The sequence below is a fragment of the Lonchura striata genome, chromosome 30 (assembly GCF_050655825.1).
Source record: "Lonchura striata isolate lonStrDom1 chromosome 30, ASM5065582v1, whole genome shotgun sequence".
Taxonomy (NCBI): Eukaryota; Metazoa; Chordata; class Aves; order Passeriformes; family Estrildidae; genus Lonchura; species Lonchura striata.
Window position 1 is genome coordinate 7280212 of NC_140732.1, and position 15675 is coordinate 7295886.

At 61.1% G+C, this 15675-nt stretch overlaps 1 protein-coding gene across 3 annotated transcripts in view; it reads left to right on the top strand.

The window, feature by feature from the left end:
- C3 (complement C3) overlaps positions 1-15675 on the top strand; it is a 42057-nt gene extending 26382 nt beyond the window's left edge. For 2 of the 3 annotated variants that reach the window (XM_085563173.1, XM_085563174.1), the window contains exons 29-40: positions 1248-1411; positions 3029-3187; positions 5203-5353; positions 5466-5517; positions 6297-6384; positions 7115-7201; positions 8418-8523; positions 9386-9475; positions 9870-9956; positions 10817-10900; positions 13355-13490; positions 15376-15675. In XM_085563173.1, the coding sequence (XP_085419299.1) occupies positions 1248-1411; positions 3029-3187; positions 5203-5353; positions 5466-5517; positions 6297-6384; positions 7115-7201; positions 8418-8523; positions 9386-9475; positions 9870-9956; positions 10817-10900; positions 13355-13490; positions 15376-15517 (1346 nt within the window). In that variant the 3' untranslated portion in view covers positions 15518-15675. Of the gene's footprint in view, positions 1-1247; positions 1412-1664; positions 1845-3028; positions 3188-5202; positions 5354-5465; positions 5518-6296; positions 6385-7114; positions 7202-8417; positions 8524-9385; positions 9476-9869; positions 9957-10816; positions 10901-13354; positions 13491-15375 lie in introns of those variants that run through there. The other variant, XM_085563175.1, reaches the window with a different exon arrangement.

Consider the following 15675-nt stretch of genomic DNA (forward strand, 5'->3'; position numbering starts at 1 on the left):
AAGTTGGGGTGAAAGGAGGTAGGTTTGGGTCCTCATGAGGTTCTCCAAAGGTGGCACTTCAAAAGGGGTCAAAGTTGGGGTGAAAGGAGGTGGGTTTGGGTCCTCATGAGGTTCTCCAAAGGTGGCGCCTCCAAAGGGGTCAAAGTTGGGGTGAAAGGAGATGGGTTTGGGTCTTCAGGAGGTTCTCTAGAGGTGATGTCTCAAGAGGGGTCAAAGTTGGGGTGAAAGGAGGTAGGTTTGGGTTTTCAGGAGGTTCTCCAAAGGTGGTGCCTCAAAAGGGGTCAAAATTGAGGTCAGGAGAAGTGGTTTTGAGTCTTCATGAGGTTCTCCAAAGGTGACGTCTCAGAAGGGGTCAAAGTTGGGGTGAAAGGAGGTGGGTTTGGGTCCTCATGAGGTTCTCCAAAGGTGACGTCTCAGAAGGGGTCAAAGTTGGGGTGAAAGGAGGTGGGTTTGGGTCCTCATGAGGTTCTCCAAAGGTGGCACCTCAAAAGGAGTCAAAGTTGGGGTGAAAGGAGGTGGGTTTGGGTCTTCATGAGGTTCTCTAGAGGTGATGTCTCAGGAGGGTTCAAGGTTGGGGTCAGGAAAAGTGGGTTTGGGTCATCATGAAGTTCTCCAAAGGTGACGTCTCAGGAGGGATTAAAACTGGGGTGAAAGGAGGTGGGTTTGGGTCTTCATGACCTTCATGAGATTCTCTAGAGGTGATGTCTCAGGAGGGGTCAAAGTTGGGGTGAAAGGAGGTGGGTTTGGGTCCTCATGAGGTTCTCCAAAGGTGGTGCCTCAAAAGAAGTCAAAATTGAGGTCAGGAAAGGTGGTTTTGGGTCTTCATTAGGTTCTCCAAAGGTGACATCTCACCAGGGGTCAAAGCTGGGGTGAAAGGAGGTAGGTTTGGGTCATCACAAAGTTCTTCAAAGGTGGCATCTCCCCTTGGTGTGGAAAGGGTTGAACTTGGTGTCAGGGGAGGTGGTTTTGGGTCCTCCTGAGGTTCTCCAGAGCTGAATCCTCACCCAGGGTTGGAATTTGGGGTCAGGGAAGGTGGTTTTGGGTTCTCCTGAGGTTCTCAAAGATGACGCCTCACCTCGGGCTTGAAACTGGGTCCAGGGGAAGTGGTTCTGTGATCCCATGAGGTTCTCCAGAAGTGGTTTTGGATCCTCCTGAGATAACTCCTCACCTGGGGTTGTATTTTGGGGCTGGCCTGAGGTGGCCGTGGGGGTCCCCGGTGGCTGAAGGTGTCCCCGATGTCACCACAGGTGGGGCCAGCTGGGAGGAGAACAACGCCCGCACCTACAACATCGAGGGCACGTCCTACGCGCTGCTGGCCCTGGTGCAGATGAAGAAGTCCCAGCTGGCCGGGCCGGTGGCCCGGTGGCTCGCCCAGCAGAACTACTACGGAGGAGGCTACGGCTCCACCCAGGTGGGACACGGGACAGCCCCGGCCACCCACGGGGACATCTCGGGGACACCTGGGGGTGACGGGGGTGGGAGTTGTCTTTTTGGGGACGTCTTTGGTGGCATGGGAGCAAAAGGTCGCTCTAGAAGGCTTGGAGGGTGCTCCAGTTGGTGTCCCCAAGCCCTGGTGACACCAGTGTCCCCTCAAGGCCACCCAGGAGCCCTTGTGGCCTCTCCACCAGTGTCCCCAAGCCCTGGTGACCCTGATGTCCCCTCAGGCCACCATCCTGGTGTTCCAAGCTCTGTCCCAGCACCAGGTGGACACCGAGGTGGTGTCCCCAAGCCCTGGTGACCCTGATGTCCCCTCAGGCCACCATCCTGGTGTTCCAAGCTCTGTCCCAGCACCAGGTGGACACCGAGTTGGTGTCCCCAAGCCATGGTGACCCTGATGTCCCCTCAGGCCACCATCCTGGTGCTCCAAGCGCTGACCCAGCACCAGGTGGACATTGAGTTGATGTCCCCAAGCCCTGGTGACCCTGATGTCCCCTCAGGCCACCATCCTGGAGTTCCAAGCTCTGTCCCAGCACCAGGTGGACACCGAGTTGGTGTCCCCAAGCCCTGTGACACTGATGTCCCCTCAGGCCACCATCCTGGAGTTCCAAGCTCTGTCCCAGCACCAGGTGGACACCGAGTTGGTGTCCCCAAGCCCTGGTGACCCTGATGTCCCCTCAGGCCACCATCCTGGTGTTCCAAGCTCTGTCCCAGCACCAGGTGGACACCAAGTTGGTGTCCCCAAGCCCTGGTGACCCTGATGTCCCCTCAGGCCACCATCCTGGTGCTCCAAGCTCTGTCCCAGAATGAGGTGGCCACCGAGTTGGTGTCCCCAAGCCCTGGTGACCCTGATGTCCCCTCAGGCCACCATCTTGGTGTTCCAAGCTCTGTCCCAGCACCAGGTGGACACCGAGTTGATGTCCCCAAGCCATGGTGACCCTGATGTCCCCTCAGGCCACCATCCTGGTGTTCCAAGCTCTGTCCCAGCACCAGGTGGACATTGAGTTGGTGTCCCCAAGCCCTGGTGACCCTGATGTCCCCTCAGGCCACCATCCTGGTGCTCCAAGCTCTGTCCCAGAATGAGGTGGCCACCGAGTTGGTGTCCCCAAGCCCTGGTGACCCTGATGTCCCCTCAGGCCACCATCCTGGTGTTCCAAGCTCTGTCCCAGCACCAGGTGGACATTGAGTTGATGTCCCCAAGGCCTGGTGACCCTGATGTCCCCTCAGGCCACCATCCTGGTGCTCCAAGCTCTGTCCCAGCACCAGGTGGACACCGAGTTGGTGTCCCCAAGCCCTGGTGACCCTGATGTCCCCTCAGGCCACCATCCTGGTGCTCCAAGCTCTGTCCCAGCACCAGGTGGACACCGAGTTGATGTCCCCAAGGCCTGGTGACCCTGATGTCCCCTCAGGCCTCCATCCTGGTGTTCCAAGCTCTGTCCCAGCACCAGGTGGACACCGAGTTGGTGTCCCCAAGCCCTGGTGACCCTGATGTCCCCTCAGGCCACCATCCTGGTGTTCCAAGCTCTGTCCCAGCACCAGGTGGCCACCAAGTTGATGTCCCCAAGCCATGGTGACCCTGATGTCCCCTCAGGCCACCATCCTGGTGTTCCAAGCGCTGGCCCAGTACCAGGTGGCCACCGAGTCGCAGCAGCAGCTGGAGCTCGACGTGTCGGTGCTGCTGCCGCGCCGCGCCAGCGCCATCAAGTACCGCATCGAGAACCACAACGCGCTGGTGACGCGCTCCACCGAGGTACCTGGTGGCCCCGTCACCTGTCACCTTGTCACCCCGGCACATTGTCACCCGTCCCCTGGCATTGTCCCCTGGCACTGCCACCTCTGGGTGTCCTCGTTGGATCTCCTCCCATCACCATGGCCACCGTTGTTCCTTCCATGTCACCTCCGTGTCTTCTCAATGTTTGGGATGTGCCACCCTGGCCTTGTCCCCTCCCAGGAGTGTCCTTGTCACCTCCGTGTGCCACCCTGGCCTTGTCCCCTCCCAGGAGTGTCCCTGTCACCTCCGTGTCCCACCCTGGCCTTGTCCCCTCCCTTGCTGTGACCTGCAATGTCATTGTCACCTCCCTGTCCTCCCGATCTCCGTGTCCTTCAACGTCCCTGTCCCCTCTGTCACTGCCACCCTCTCTGTGTCCTGCCTGTCCCCTCCCTGTCCCCTCTGTCACTGCCACCCTCTCTGTGTCCTGCCTGTCCCTCCTGGGGACATCCCCTGGCCCCTCCCAATGTCCCCTGTCCCCTCCTAATGTCCCTTGTCCCTTCTCAATGTCCCCTGTCCCTCTCAATGTCCCCTCCCCCTCTCAATGTCCCCTCTCAATGTCTCCCCAATGTCCCCTGTCCCTCCCAATGTACCCTCCCAATGTCCCCTCCCAATGCCCTGTGTCCTCTCCAAACGTCTCCTGTCCCCTCCCAATGTCCCCTCCCACTGTCCCCTGTCACCTCCCACTGTCCCCTGCCAATGTCCCCTGTCCCTCCCAATGTCCCCTCTCAATGTCCCCATGTCCCCTGTCCCTCCCAATGTCCCCTCTCAATGTCCCCTCTCAATGTCTCCCCAATGTCCCCTGTCCCTCCCAATGTACCCTCCCAATGTCCCCTCCCAATGCCCTGTGTCCTCTCCAAACGTCTCCTGTCCCCTCCCAATGTCTCCTCCCACTGTCCCCTGTCACCTCCCACTGTCCCCCGCCAATGTCCCCTGTCCCTTCCAGTGTCCCCTGTCCCTCCTAATGTCCCCTGTCCCTCCCAATGTCCCCTCCCAATGTCCCCTCTCAATGTCTCCCCAATGTCCCCTGTCCTTCCCAATGTCCCCTCTCAATGTCCCCTCTCAATGTCCCCCCAATGTCCCCTGTCCCCTCCCAATGTCCCCTCCCACTGTCCCCTGTCACCTCCCACTGTCCCCTGCCAATGTCCCCTGTCCCTTCCAGTGTCCCCTGTCCCTCCTAATGTCCCCTGTCCCTCCCAATGTCCCCTCTCAATGTCCCCATGTCCCCTGTCCCTCCCAATGTCCCCTCTCAATGTCCCCATGTCCCCTGTCCCTCCCAATGTCCCCTTCCAATGTCCTGTGTCCTCTCCAAATGTCCCCTGTCCCTCCCAATGTCCCCTCTCAATGTCCCCTCTCAATGTCTCCCCAATGTCCCCTGTCCCTCCCAATGTCCCCTCCCAATGTCCCCTTCCAATGTCCTGTGTCCTCTCCAAATGTCTCCTGTCCCCTCCCAATGTCCCCTCCCACTGTCCCCTGTCCCCTCCCAATGTCACCTCCCAATGTCCCCCCAATGTCCCCTGTCCCTCCCAATGTCCCCTCCCAATGTCCCCTTCCAGTGTCCTGTGTCCTCTCCAAATGTCTCCTGTCCCCTCCCAATGTCCCCTCAATGTCCCCTGTCCCCTCCCAATGTCCCCTCCCAATGTCCCCTCCCACTGTCCCCTGTCACCTCCCACTGTCCCCTGCCAATGTCCCCTGTCCCTTCCAGTGTCCCCTGTCCCTCCTAATGTCCCCTGTCCCTCCCAATGTCCCCTCTCAATGTCCCCATGTCCCCTGTCCCTCCCAATGTCCCCTCCCAATGTCTCCCCAATGTCCCCTGTCCCTCCCAATGTCCCCTCCCAATGTCTCCTCCCAATGCCCTGTGTCCTCTCCAAACGTCTCCTGTCCCCTCCCAATCTCCCCTCCCACTGTCCCCTGTCACCTCCCACTGTCCCCCGCCAATGTCCCCCTGTCCCTCCCAATGTCCCCTCCCAATGTCCCCACGTCCCCTGTCCCCTCAGACCAAGCTGAACGAGGACTTCACGGTCAAGGCCGAGGGCGTGGGCAAGGGGACAATGACGGTGGTGACCGTGTACCACGCCAAGGTCCCCGACAAGGATGACAAATGTGACAACTTCGACCTGAGCGTGGACGTGGAGGAGGTCGACGGGGGTGAGTCCCCAAATGTCCCCTCCCTGTCCCCGCTGTGTCCCCCCCGAGCCCCTCCCCGCATCACCCATGCGCCCCACGTCCCCTTCGATGTCCCCTCGATGTCCCCACCCAGGTAAGGAAGAGGAGGACATCATCAGGACCATCAAGATCACCATCTGCACCAGGTGGGGACACTGGGGACATTGGGGACACTGGGGACATTGGGGACATTGGGGACATGGGGACACTGGGGATATTGGGGACATTGGGGACATTGGGGACACTGGGGACACTGGGGACATTGGGGACACTGGGGACACTGGGGACACTGGGGACATTGGGGACACTGGGGACATTGGGGACATTGGGGACATTGGGGACACTGGGGACACTGGGGACACTGGGGACATTGGGGACATTGGGGACATTGGGGACACTGGGGACACTGGGGACACTGGGGACATTGGGGACATTGGGGACAGCAGGGACATTGGGGACACTGGGGACATTGGGGACATTGGGGACATTGGGGACACTGGGGACATTGGGGACATGGGGGACACTTGGGGACATTGGGGACATTGGGGGACATTGGGGACACTTGGGGACACTGGGGACATTGGGAACACTGGGGACACTGGGGACATTGGGAACACTGGGGACTCTGGACATTGGGGACATTTGGGGACATTTGGGGACACTGGGGACATTGGGGACTCTGGGAACACTGGGGACATCATGGGGGACACTGGGGACACTGGGGACACTGGGGACATTGGGGACATTGGGGACACTGGGGGACACTGGGGACATTGGGGACACTTGGGGACATTTGGGGACATTTGGGGACACTGGGGACATTGGGGATATTGGGGACACTTGGGGACATTGGGGGCATTGGGGACACTGGGGACACTGCGGGGGTTGGGGACAGGCAAGGGTGGCCTCAGCTCTGTCCCCACAGGTACCTGGACACCGTGGATGCCACCATGTCCATCCTGGACGTGTCCATGCTCACGGGCTTCTCGCCGGACGTGCAGGACCTGAGGAGGGTCAGTGTGGGGACATGGGGACACCGGGGGGACACTGGGGGGACATGGGGACACTGTGGGGACATGGGGACACCGGGGGGTGGGAGCACATGGGGACAAAGATGGCGACCCCATGTCTTTGTTCCATCCTGTGCCACCACGCTCCCACATTCCCCATTGTCCCTGCGTGTCCCCACGGTCTCGGTGTCACCGTGTCCCCACACGTCCCTATGGTCCCGGTGTCACCATGTCCTTGCGTGTCCCCATGTCCTGATGACACTCATGTCACCATGTGTCCTGCATTCCCGGTGTCAACGTATCCCCACGTGTCCCCATGGTCCCGGTGTCACCGTGTCCCTGTGTGTCCCCATGTCCTGATGCCACTCCATGTCACCATGTGTCCTGCATTCCCAGTGTCACCATGTCCCCACAGTCTTGTTGTCACCGTATCCCCCCGTGTCCCCACGATCTCGGTGTCATCATGTCCCTGAGTGTCCCCATGTCCTGATGCCATTCCGTGTCCCTGCATGTCCCCGCATGTCCCCACGTGTCCCCACGTGTCCCCACGTGTCCCAGTGGCACGGTGTCACCAGTCTCCCACATTCTGGTGTCCCCACATGTCCCCCGTGCCCTGGTGTCACAATGTCCCTGATGTCCCACATTCCTGGTGGCATGGTGTCCCCTGTGCTCGGTGTCACACCGTCCCCGCTGTCCCCTGTCCCCGGTGTCACGCTGTCCCCGCTGTCCCCAGCTGTCCGAGGGGGTGGACAGGTACATCTCCAAGTTTGAGCTGGACCAGGACAAAGAGCGGAGCAACGTCGTCATTTACCTGGACAAGGTGGGGACACTGGGGACCTTGGGGACGTTGGGGACGTTGGGGACGTTGGGGACGTTGGGGACACTGGGGACACTGGGGACATTGGGGACATTGGGGACATTGGGGACACTGGGCACACTGGGGACATTGGGGAGATTGGGGACATTGGGGACACTGGGGACACTGGGCACACTGGGGACATTGGGGAGATTGGGGACATTGGGGACACTGGGGACGTTGGGGACATTGGGGATGTTGGGGACGTTGGGGACTTTGGGGACATTGGGGATGTTGGGGACACGGCGGTGGGGACAGGACAGGGATGGTGGCAGGGGCAAGATGGGACAATGACAAGGTGGGACAGGGACAGGGACAGGGACAGGGACAGGGACAGGGACAGGGACAGGATGGGGGGACAAGATGGAGTTGGGGACATGAGCAGGGGCAGGACGGCGACAGGGCTGTGACAGGGACACAGCTGGGGTTGGGGACATGTCTGGGGACGGGGTGGTGACAGCAAGTCTCATGGTGGTGACAAGGACAGAGATGGGTGGGGACAGCACGAGGACATGGCTGGGGACAGGATCAGGTGTGCTGGGGAGGTGACTCGCAGCCTGTCTGAGTGCCACCTCCATGTCCCCTGTCCATGTCCCTGTTGCCATCACTGTCCCTCTCCCCTGTCCCTGTCCCTGTCCCTGTCCCTGTCCCTGTCCCTGTCCCTGTCCCTGTCCCATCCCTGTCCCTGTCCCTGTGTCCCTGTCCCTGTCCCATCCCCGTCCCTGTCCCCATCCCTGTCCCTGTCCCTGTGTCCCTGTCCCCATCCCTGTACCATCCCTGTCCCCATCCCTGTCCCTGTCCCTGTCCCTGTCCCTGTCCCTGTCCCTGTCCCTGTCCCTGTCCCTGTCCCATCCCCGTCCCTGTCCCCGTCCCCGTCCCTGTCCCCATCCCTGTCCCTCTCCCCATCCCTGTCCCTGTCCCTGTCCCTGTCCCATCCCTGTCCCTGTCCCTGTCCCTGTCCCTGTCCCTGTCCCTGTCCCTGTCCCTGTCCCTGTCCCTGTGTCCCTGTCCCTCTGTCCCTCTCCCCATCCCTGTCCCTGCCCCTGTCCCTGTCCCTGTCCCATCCCTGTCCCTGTCCCATCCCCATCCCTGTCCCTGTCCCTCTGTCCCTGTCCCATCCCTGTCCCTGTCCCTGTCCCTGTCCCTGTCCCTGTCCCTGTCCCTGTGTCCCTGTCCCCAGGTGTCCCACAAGGCCCAGGAGTGTTTCGCCTTCAAGGCCCACCAGAGGTTCCAGGTGGGGCTGATCCAGCCCGCGGCCGTCAGCGTCTACAGCTACTACAGGATCGGTGTGGCCCTGTCCTTGTCACTGTCACTGTCCCTGTCCCCTGTGTCCCCGTGTCCCTGTCCCCTCTGTCTCCTGTGGCCTTGTCCCTGTCCCCTCTGTCTCCCCCCGTCCCTGTCCCTGTCCCCGTCTCCATCACTGTCCCTGTCCCCTGTCCCCTCTCCCTATCCCCATGGATGTCCCATGTCCCTGTCCCTGTCCCTGTCCCTGTCCCCAGTGCCACCCAGGTCACCTGTGTCACCTCTGTCACCTGTGTCCCCTGTCACCTCTGTCACATGTCACCTGTGCCACCTGGGTCACCTATCACATCTGTCACCTGCGTCACTTCTGCCACCTGGGTCACCTGGTTCGCATGTCACCTCTGTCACCTGTCACCTCTGTCACCTGTGTCACCTCTGTCACTTCTGTCACCTAGGTCACCTCTCTGGCACCTGTGTCCCCATCTCCTTGTGTCCCCCCAGCCAATGTCCCCATTGTCCCCACATCTCCATCTCCCCTGGCTGATGTCCCCTGCTGTCCCCATGTCCTCCAGCTGATGTCCCCATGCCCCCTGCTGTCCCCATGTCTCCATGTTCCCTGATGTCTCCTGCTGTCCCATGTCAGGGTGTCCCCCCTGGTTGATGTCCCCACTGTCACCACATCCTCCCTGGATGATGCCCCTTGATGTCCCCATGTCCTCCCAGGGGATGTCCCCCACTGTCTCCATGTCCCTTCCTGTCCCCTGCTGTCCCCATGTCCCCTTCTGTCCCCTTCTGTCCCCTGCTGTCCCCTGCTGTCCCCGTGTCCCCTGCTGTCCCCCTGTCCCCTGATGTCCCCTGATGTCCCCATGTCCCCTGCTGTCCCCTGATGTCCCCGTGTCCCCACAGACGATCGCTGCACCCGGTTCTACCACCCGGACAAGGAGGGAGGGAAACTGAACAAGATCTGCCAGGGGGACGTTTGTCGCTGCGCCGAAGGTGACACGGGGACACGGGACACGGGACACGGGGCCATGGGGACATGGCGACACGAGGGTGGGACGGGCAGACAGCCCTGGCAGGGTGGGACATGTCCTGGCCATGGTGGGACACGTCATGGTCATGGTGGGACACGTCCTGGCCATGGTGGGACACATCAATGATGAGATGTCACATGTTACGACCATGATGCGGACATGTCCCTGCCGTGGTGGGACATGTCATGACCCTGGTGGGGACATGTCATCGATGAGATGTCACATGCCATGACTGTGGTGGGGAACACCTCCCTGCCACAGTTGACCTTGCCGTGGTTGTGTCCCCGTGATGTCCCCACGATGTCCCCGTGATGTCCCCACTATGTCCCCACAATGTCCCCGTGATGTCCCCACAGAGAGCTGCTTCAAGCGGCAGGAGGAGCCCGAGGACATCACTGTCAACCAACGCATGGACCGCGCCTGCGAGCCTGGGGTGGACTTCGGTGGGACATGGGGACACTGGGGACACTGGAGACGTTGGGAGGATTGTGACATTGGGGACATTGAGGGGCAGTGGGAACGTTGAGGACAATGGGGACAATGGGGACATTGGGGGACAATGGAGACATTGAGGGACAGCGGGGACATTGAGGGCATTGGGGACATCGGGGACATTGGGGGACAATGAGGACATTGGGAGGATTGTGACATTGGGGACATTGGAGGACAGTGGGGACATTGGGGGACATTGTGGACAATAGGGGACAATGGGGATGCTGGGGGGATTGGGACATTGGGGACACCAGGGACAATGGGGACATTGGGGACATTTGGGACAATGGGGACATTGGGGACATTGGGGGACAATGGGGACATTGGGGACAATGGGGGAAAATGGCGACACTGGGGACATTGGGGGAAAATGGCGACACTGGGGACATTGGGGACATTGAGGACAATGGGGACAATGGGGACAGTGGGGGACATTGGGGACACTGGGGACATTGGGGACACCAGGGACAATGGGGACATTGGGGACATTGGGGGACAATGGGGACATTGGGGACAATGGGGGAAAATGGCGACACTGGGGACATTGGGGACATTGAGGACAATGGGGACAATGGGGACAGTGGGCGACAATGGGGACAATGGGGACACTGGGGACATTGAGGACATTGGGAACATCAGGGACAATGGTGACGTTGGTGACAACGGGGACATCGGGTGATAAGGCGTCATGGCGGGTGGAGTTCAGGACGTTGGGGACACGGAAGGGGCGGGGAGGGACACGGTGGGGACAGGGGACACGGAAGGGCCACCCTGGTGGTGGTGGCAGCGCTGTCCCCGTGTCCCCTGGCAGTGTACAAGGTGAGGCTGGTGGCCCGCGAGGAGACCCCGTCCCACGACAATTACATCATGGAGGTCCTGTCGGTCATCAAGATGGGTACGGTCACCACGGAGGGGGACAAGGCCACCTCGGGGCTGGGACCAGGCCACCACGGTGGGGACAAGGCCACCACGGTGGGGACAAGGCCACCACGGGGGGGACAAGGCCACCTCGGGGCTGGGACCAGGTCACCACGGTGGGGACAAGGCCACCACGGGGGGGACAAGGCCACCTCGGGGCTGGGACCAGGCCACCACGGTGGGGACCAGGCCACCTCAGGGCTGGGACCAGGCCACCACGGTGGGGACAAGGCCACCACGGGGGGGACAAGGCCACCTCGGGGCTGGGACCAGGCCACCACGGTGGGGACAAGGCCACCATGGGGGGGACAAGGCCACCTCGGTGGGGACAAGGCCACCTCGGGGCTGGGACAAGGCCACCACAGAGGGGAAATGGCCACCACAGGGCGGGGACAAGGCCACCACACGGGGACAAAGCCACCACACAGGGGACAAAACCACCACAGGGAGAGAAATGGCCACCACAGAAAGGGGACAAGGCCACCTCTGGGGGGACAAGGACACCTTGGGGCTGGGACAAGGCCACCATGGTGGGGACAAGGCCACCACACGGGGGACAAAGCCACCAGAGAGAGAGAAATGGCCACCACACAGGGGACAAGGCCACCTCTGGGGGGACAAGGCCACACTGGGCGGGGACAAGACCACCTTGGGGCTGGGACAAGGCCACCATGGTGGGGACAAGGCCACCACAAGGGGGAAATGGCCACCACAGGGGTGACAAAGCCACCTTGGTGGGACATGGCCATCATGGGTGGATGTTGCCACCACCCTGTTAGGGGGGCAAGGTCACCTCAAGGTGACATGGTCACCTCAGGGGGACATGGCCACCACAGGGTGGGCATGGTCACCCTGGGGACATGGTGAGGGTCACCTGCAGATGGGGACACTCAAGTGGGGTGGTTGGGGATGGCCAGGTGGGGATGGTGTCACCTGGGTGGGGTCAGTGTCACCAGGGTGGGTCAGTGTCACCCAATTTGGGGCAGTGTCACCTAACTGGGGCCAGTGTCACTCAGCTGGGATTGGTGCCACCTAATTGAGGTTGGTGCCACCCAAGGGAGTTCAGGGACACCCAGGTGGGTTGATGTCACCCAGGTGGGGTTGGTGTCACCCACCTGGGGTCAGTGTCACCCAATTGGAGTTGGTGTCACCCAGCTGGGGTCAATGTCACCCAGGTGGGACTGGTGTCACCCAAGAGAGTTCAGTGTCACCCACCTGGGGTTGGTGTCACCCACCTGGGGTCAGTGTCACCCAATTGGAGTTGGTGTCACCCAGCTGTGGTCGGTGTCACCCAGCTGGGGTCAGTGTCACCCAATTGGAGTTGGTGTCACCCAGCTGTGGTCGGTGTCACCTGGGTGGGGTCGGTGTCATCCAAGGGAGTTCAGGGACACCCAACTGAGGTCGGTGTCACCTGGGTGGGGTCAGGGTCACCCAACTGAGGTTGGTGTCACCCAGCCGCAGTCGGTGTCACCCTGGTGCCCTGGGTGTGGCAGAGCTGGAGGCACCCAGTGCCACCCCCAGCTGGTGCCACCAGGGCTGTGGTGCCACCACGGCTGTCCTGTTTGGGGGACGGAGACATCACAGTGACACGGTGCCATGGTGACACGGTGATGTGGTGACACGGTGACACCGTGACACGGTGCCATGGTGCCATGGTGCCACGGTGCCACGGTGACAAGGGGACACGGTGCCACGGTGACACAGTGCCATGGTACCATGGTGCCACAGTGCAACGGTGCCATGATGCCATGGTGCCATGGTGACACGGTGACATGGTGACATAGTGCCATGGTGCCATGGTGCCACAGTGCAACAGTGACACGGTGACACAGTGACATGGTGCCATGGTGCCGTGGTGACACGGTGACACAGTGACATAGTGACACAGTGACATAGTGACACGGTGACATAGTGACACGGTGATACGGTGACATAGTGACACAGTGACATGGTGACATGGTGACACGGTGCCACGGTGCCACAGTGACACGGTGACACGGTGACACGGTGACACGGTGACACAGTGACATGGTGACATGGTGATATGGTGACACAGTGACACGGTGACATGGTGACATGGTGCCACGGTGCCACAGTGACACGGTGACACGGTGACACGGTGACACGGTGACATGGTGACATGGTGATATGGTGACACAGTGACATGGTGACATGGTGATACGGTGACATAGTGACACAGTGACATGGTGACATGGTGCCATGGTGCCACAGTGCCACGGTGCCACGGTGACACGGTGACACGGTGACACGGTGACATGGTGACATGGTGATATGGTGACACAGTGACATGGTGACATGGTGATACGGTGACATAGTGACACAGTGACATGGTGACATGGTGCCATGGTGCCACAGTGCCATGGTGACACGGTGCCACGGTGACACGGTGACACGGTTCCTCGGTGCCCAGGCACAGACGAGGACCCCGCTGGCAGCAACAGGACCTTCGTGAGCCACCAGCAGTGCAGGGACACCCTGAGGCTGCGCGTGGGACGGGACTACCTGGTCTGGGGACAGGCCAGCGACCTCTGGGCCACCGGCAGACAGTAGGGACACCGTCCCCATTGTCCCCCTTGTCCTCGTGTCCCCATGTCCCCATTGTCCCCATGTCCCCATTGTCACCCTTGTGCCCATTGTCCCCTTGTCCCCATTGTCCCCCTTGTCCCCCTTGTCCTCATGTCCCGATGTCCCCATTGTCCCCATATCGCCATTGTCCCCATTGTCCTCATTGTCCCCCTTGTCCCCCTTGTCCCCATGTCCCCATGTCCCCATTGCCCCATTGCCGCATTGTCCCCATTGTCCCCCATGTCCTCATGTCCCCATGGTTGTCCCCATGTCTCCATTGTCCCCATTGTCCCCATTGTCCCCATGTCCCCATTGCCACATTGCCACATTGTCCCCATTGTCCCCCTTTTCCTGCTGTCCCCATTGTCCCCATTGTCCTCCTGTCCCCATGTCCCCCTTGTCTCCATGTCCCCATTGTCCCCCTTGTCCTCATGTCCCGATGTCCCTATTGTCCCCATATCACCATTGTCCCCATTGTCCCCATTGTCCTCGTGTCCCTGTGTCCCCCTTGTCCCCATGTCCCCATGTCCCCATGTCCCCATTGCCCCATTGTCCCCATTGTCGCCCTTGTCCTCATGTCCCCATGGTTGTCCCCATGTCTCCATTGTCCCCATTGTCCCCATGTCTCCATTGTCCCCATTGTCCCTGTGCCCCCACTGTCCCTATACCCCCGCTGTCCCCGTGTCCCCATGGCTGTCCCCGTGTCCCCATGGCTGTCCCCATGGTTGCTCCCATGTCCCCAAGCTGTCCCCGTGTCTCCATCGTCCCCATTGTCCCCTATATCCCCAATGTCCCCATTGTCCCTATACCCCCACTGTCCCTGTGTCCCCGCGGTTGTCCCCATGTCCCCAAGCTGTCCCCGTGTCCCCAAGTTGTCCCCAAGCTGTCCCCTGTGTCCCCATTGTCTCCATTGCCCCTCTATTCCCATTGTCCCCTATATCCCCAGTGTCCCCTGTGTCCCCATTGTCCCCAAGTCACCACGGCTGTCCCCAAGCTGTCCCCGTGTCCCCGTGGCTGTCCCCAAGGTGTCCCCCATGTCCCCATGGCTGTCCCTTTGTCCCCTGTGTCCCCATTGTCCCTGTTGCCCCCTATATCCCCAATGTCCCCATTGTCTCTATACCCCCACTGTCCCCACGTCCCCGTGGTTGTCCCCGTGTCCCCATGTCCCCGCGGTTGTCCCCGTGTCCCCATGGCTGTCCCCGTGTCCCCAAGGTGTCCCCCATGTCCCCATGGCTGTCCCTGTGTCCCCAGTGTCCCCATTGTCCCCTATATCCCCAATGTCCCCATTGTCCCTATACCCCCACTGTCCCCACGTCCCCATGGTTGTCCCCATGTCCCCAAGCTGTCCCCCCGTCCCTGTGGTTGTCCCCATGTCCCCATGTCCCCATGGCTGTCCCCGCAGATGTCCCCAAGCTGTCCCCATGTCCCCGTGTCCCCAAGCTGTCCCCCCGTCCCCATGGTTGTCCCCATGTCCCCATGTCCCCACGGTTGTCCCCGTGTCCCCATGGCTGTCCCCCTGTCCCCACGGTTTTCCCCATGTCCCCATGTCCCCAAGCTGTCCCCCATGTCCCCATGGCTGTCCCTGTGTCCCCATTGTCTCCGTTGCCCCCTATACCCCCCTGTCCCCATGTCCCCACGGTTGTCCCCATGTCCCCTTTGGTGTCCCCGCGGATGTCCCCAAGCTGTCCCCGTGTCCCCATGGCTGTCCCCCCATCCCCACGGTTGTCCCCATGTCCCCTTTGGTGTCCCCGCGGATGTCCCCATGGTTGTCCCCGTGTCCCCAAGCTGTCCCCCCGTCCTCGCGGCTGTCCCCATGTCCCCTTTGGTGTCCCCGCGGATGTCCCCAAGCTGTCCCCGTGTCCCCAGCTTCTCGTACCTGGTGGGGAAGGACACGTGGCTGGAGGAGTGGCCCTCGGAGGTCGCGTGCCAGGACGCGGAGCTGCAGAAGCTCTGCCAGGACTTCCTCGAGTTCTCCGAGTCCATGACGCTCTTCGGCTGTCCCAGCTGAGTCCCCGGGGTGCCACCCACCCTCGGGTGCCACCCGCCCTCGGGTGTCACCTGGTCCCGGCGTGTCACCACGCTCCGGTCACTTTTTGTCCCCTCCCCGCCCTTTCTTTTTTTGGTTATTTTCTTTTTTTTTTGGTTAAAAAAAGTCATTTCTGAGCA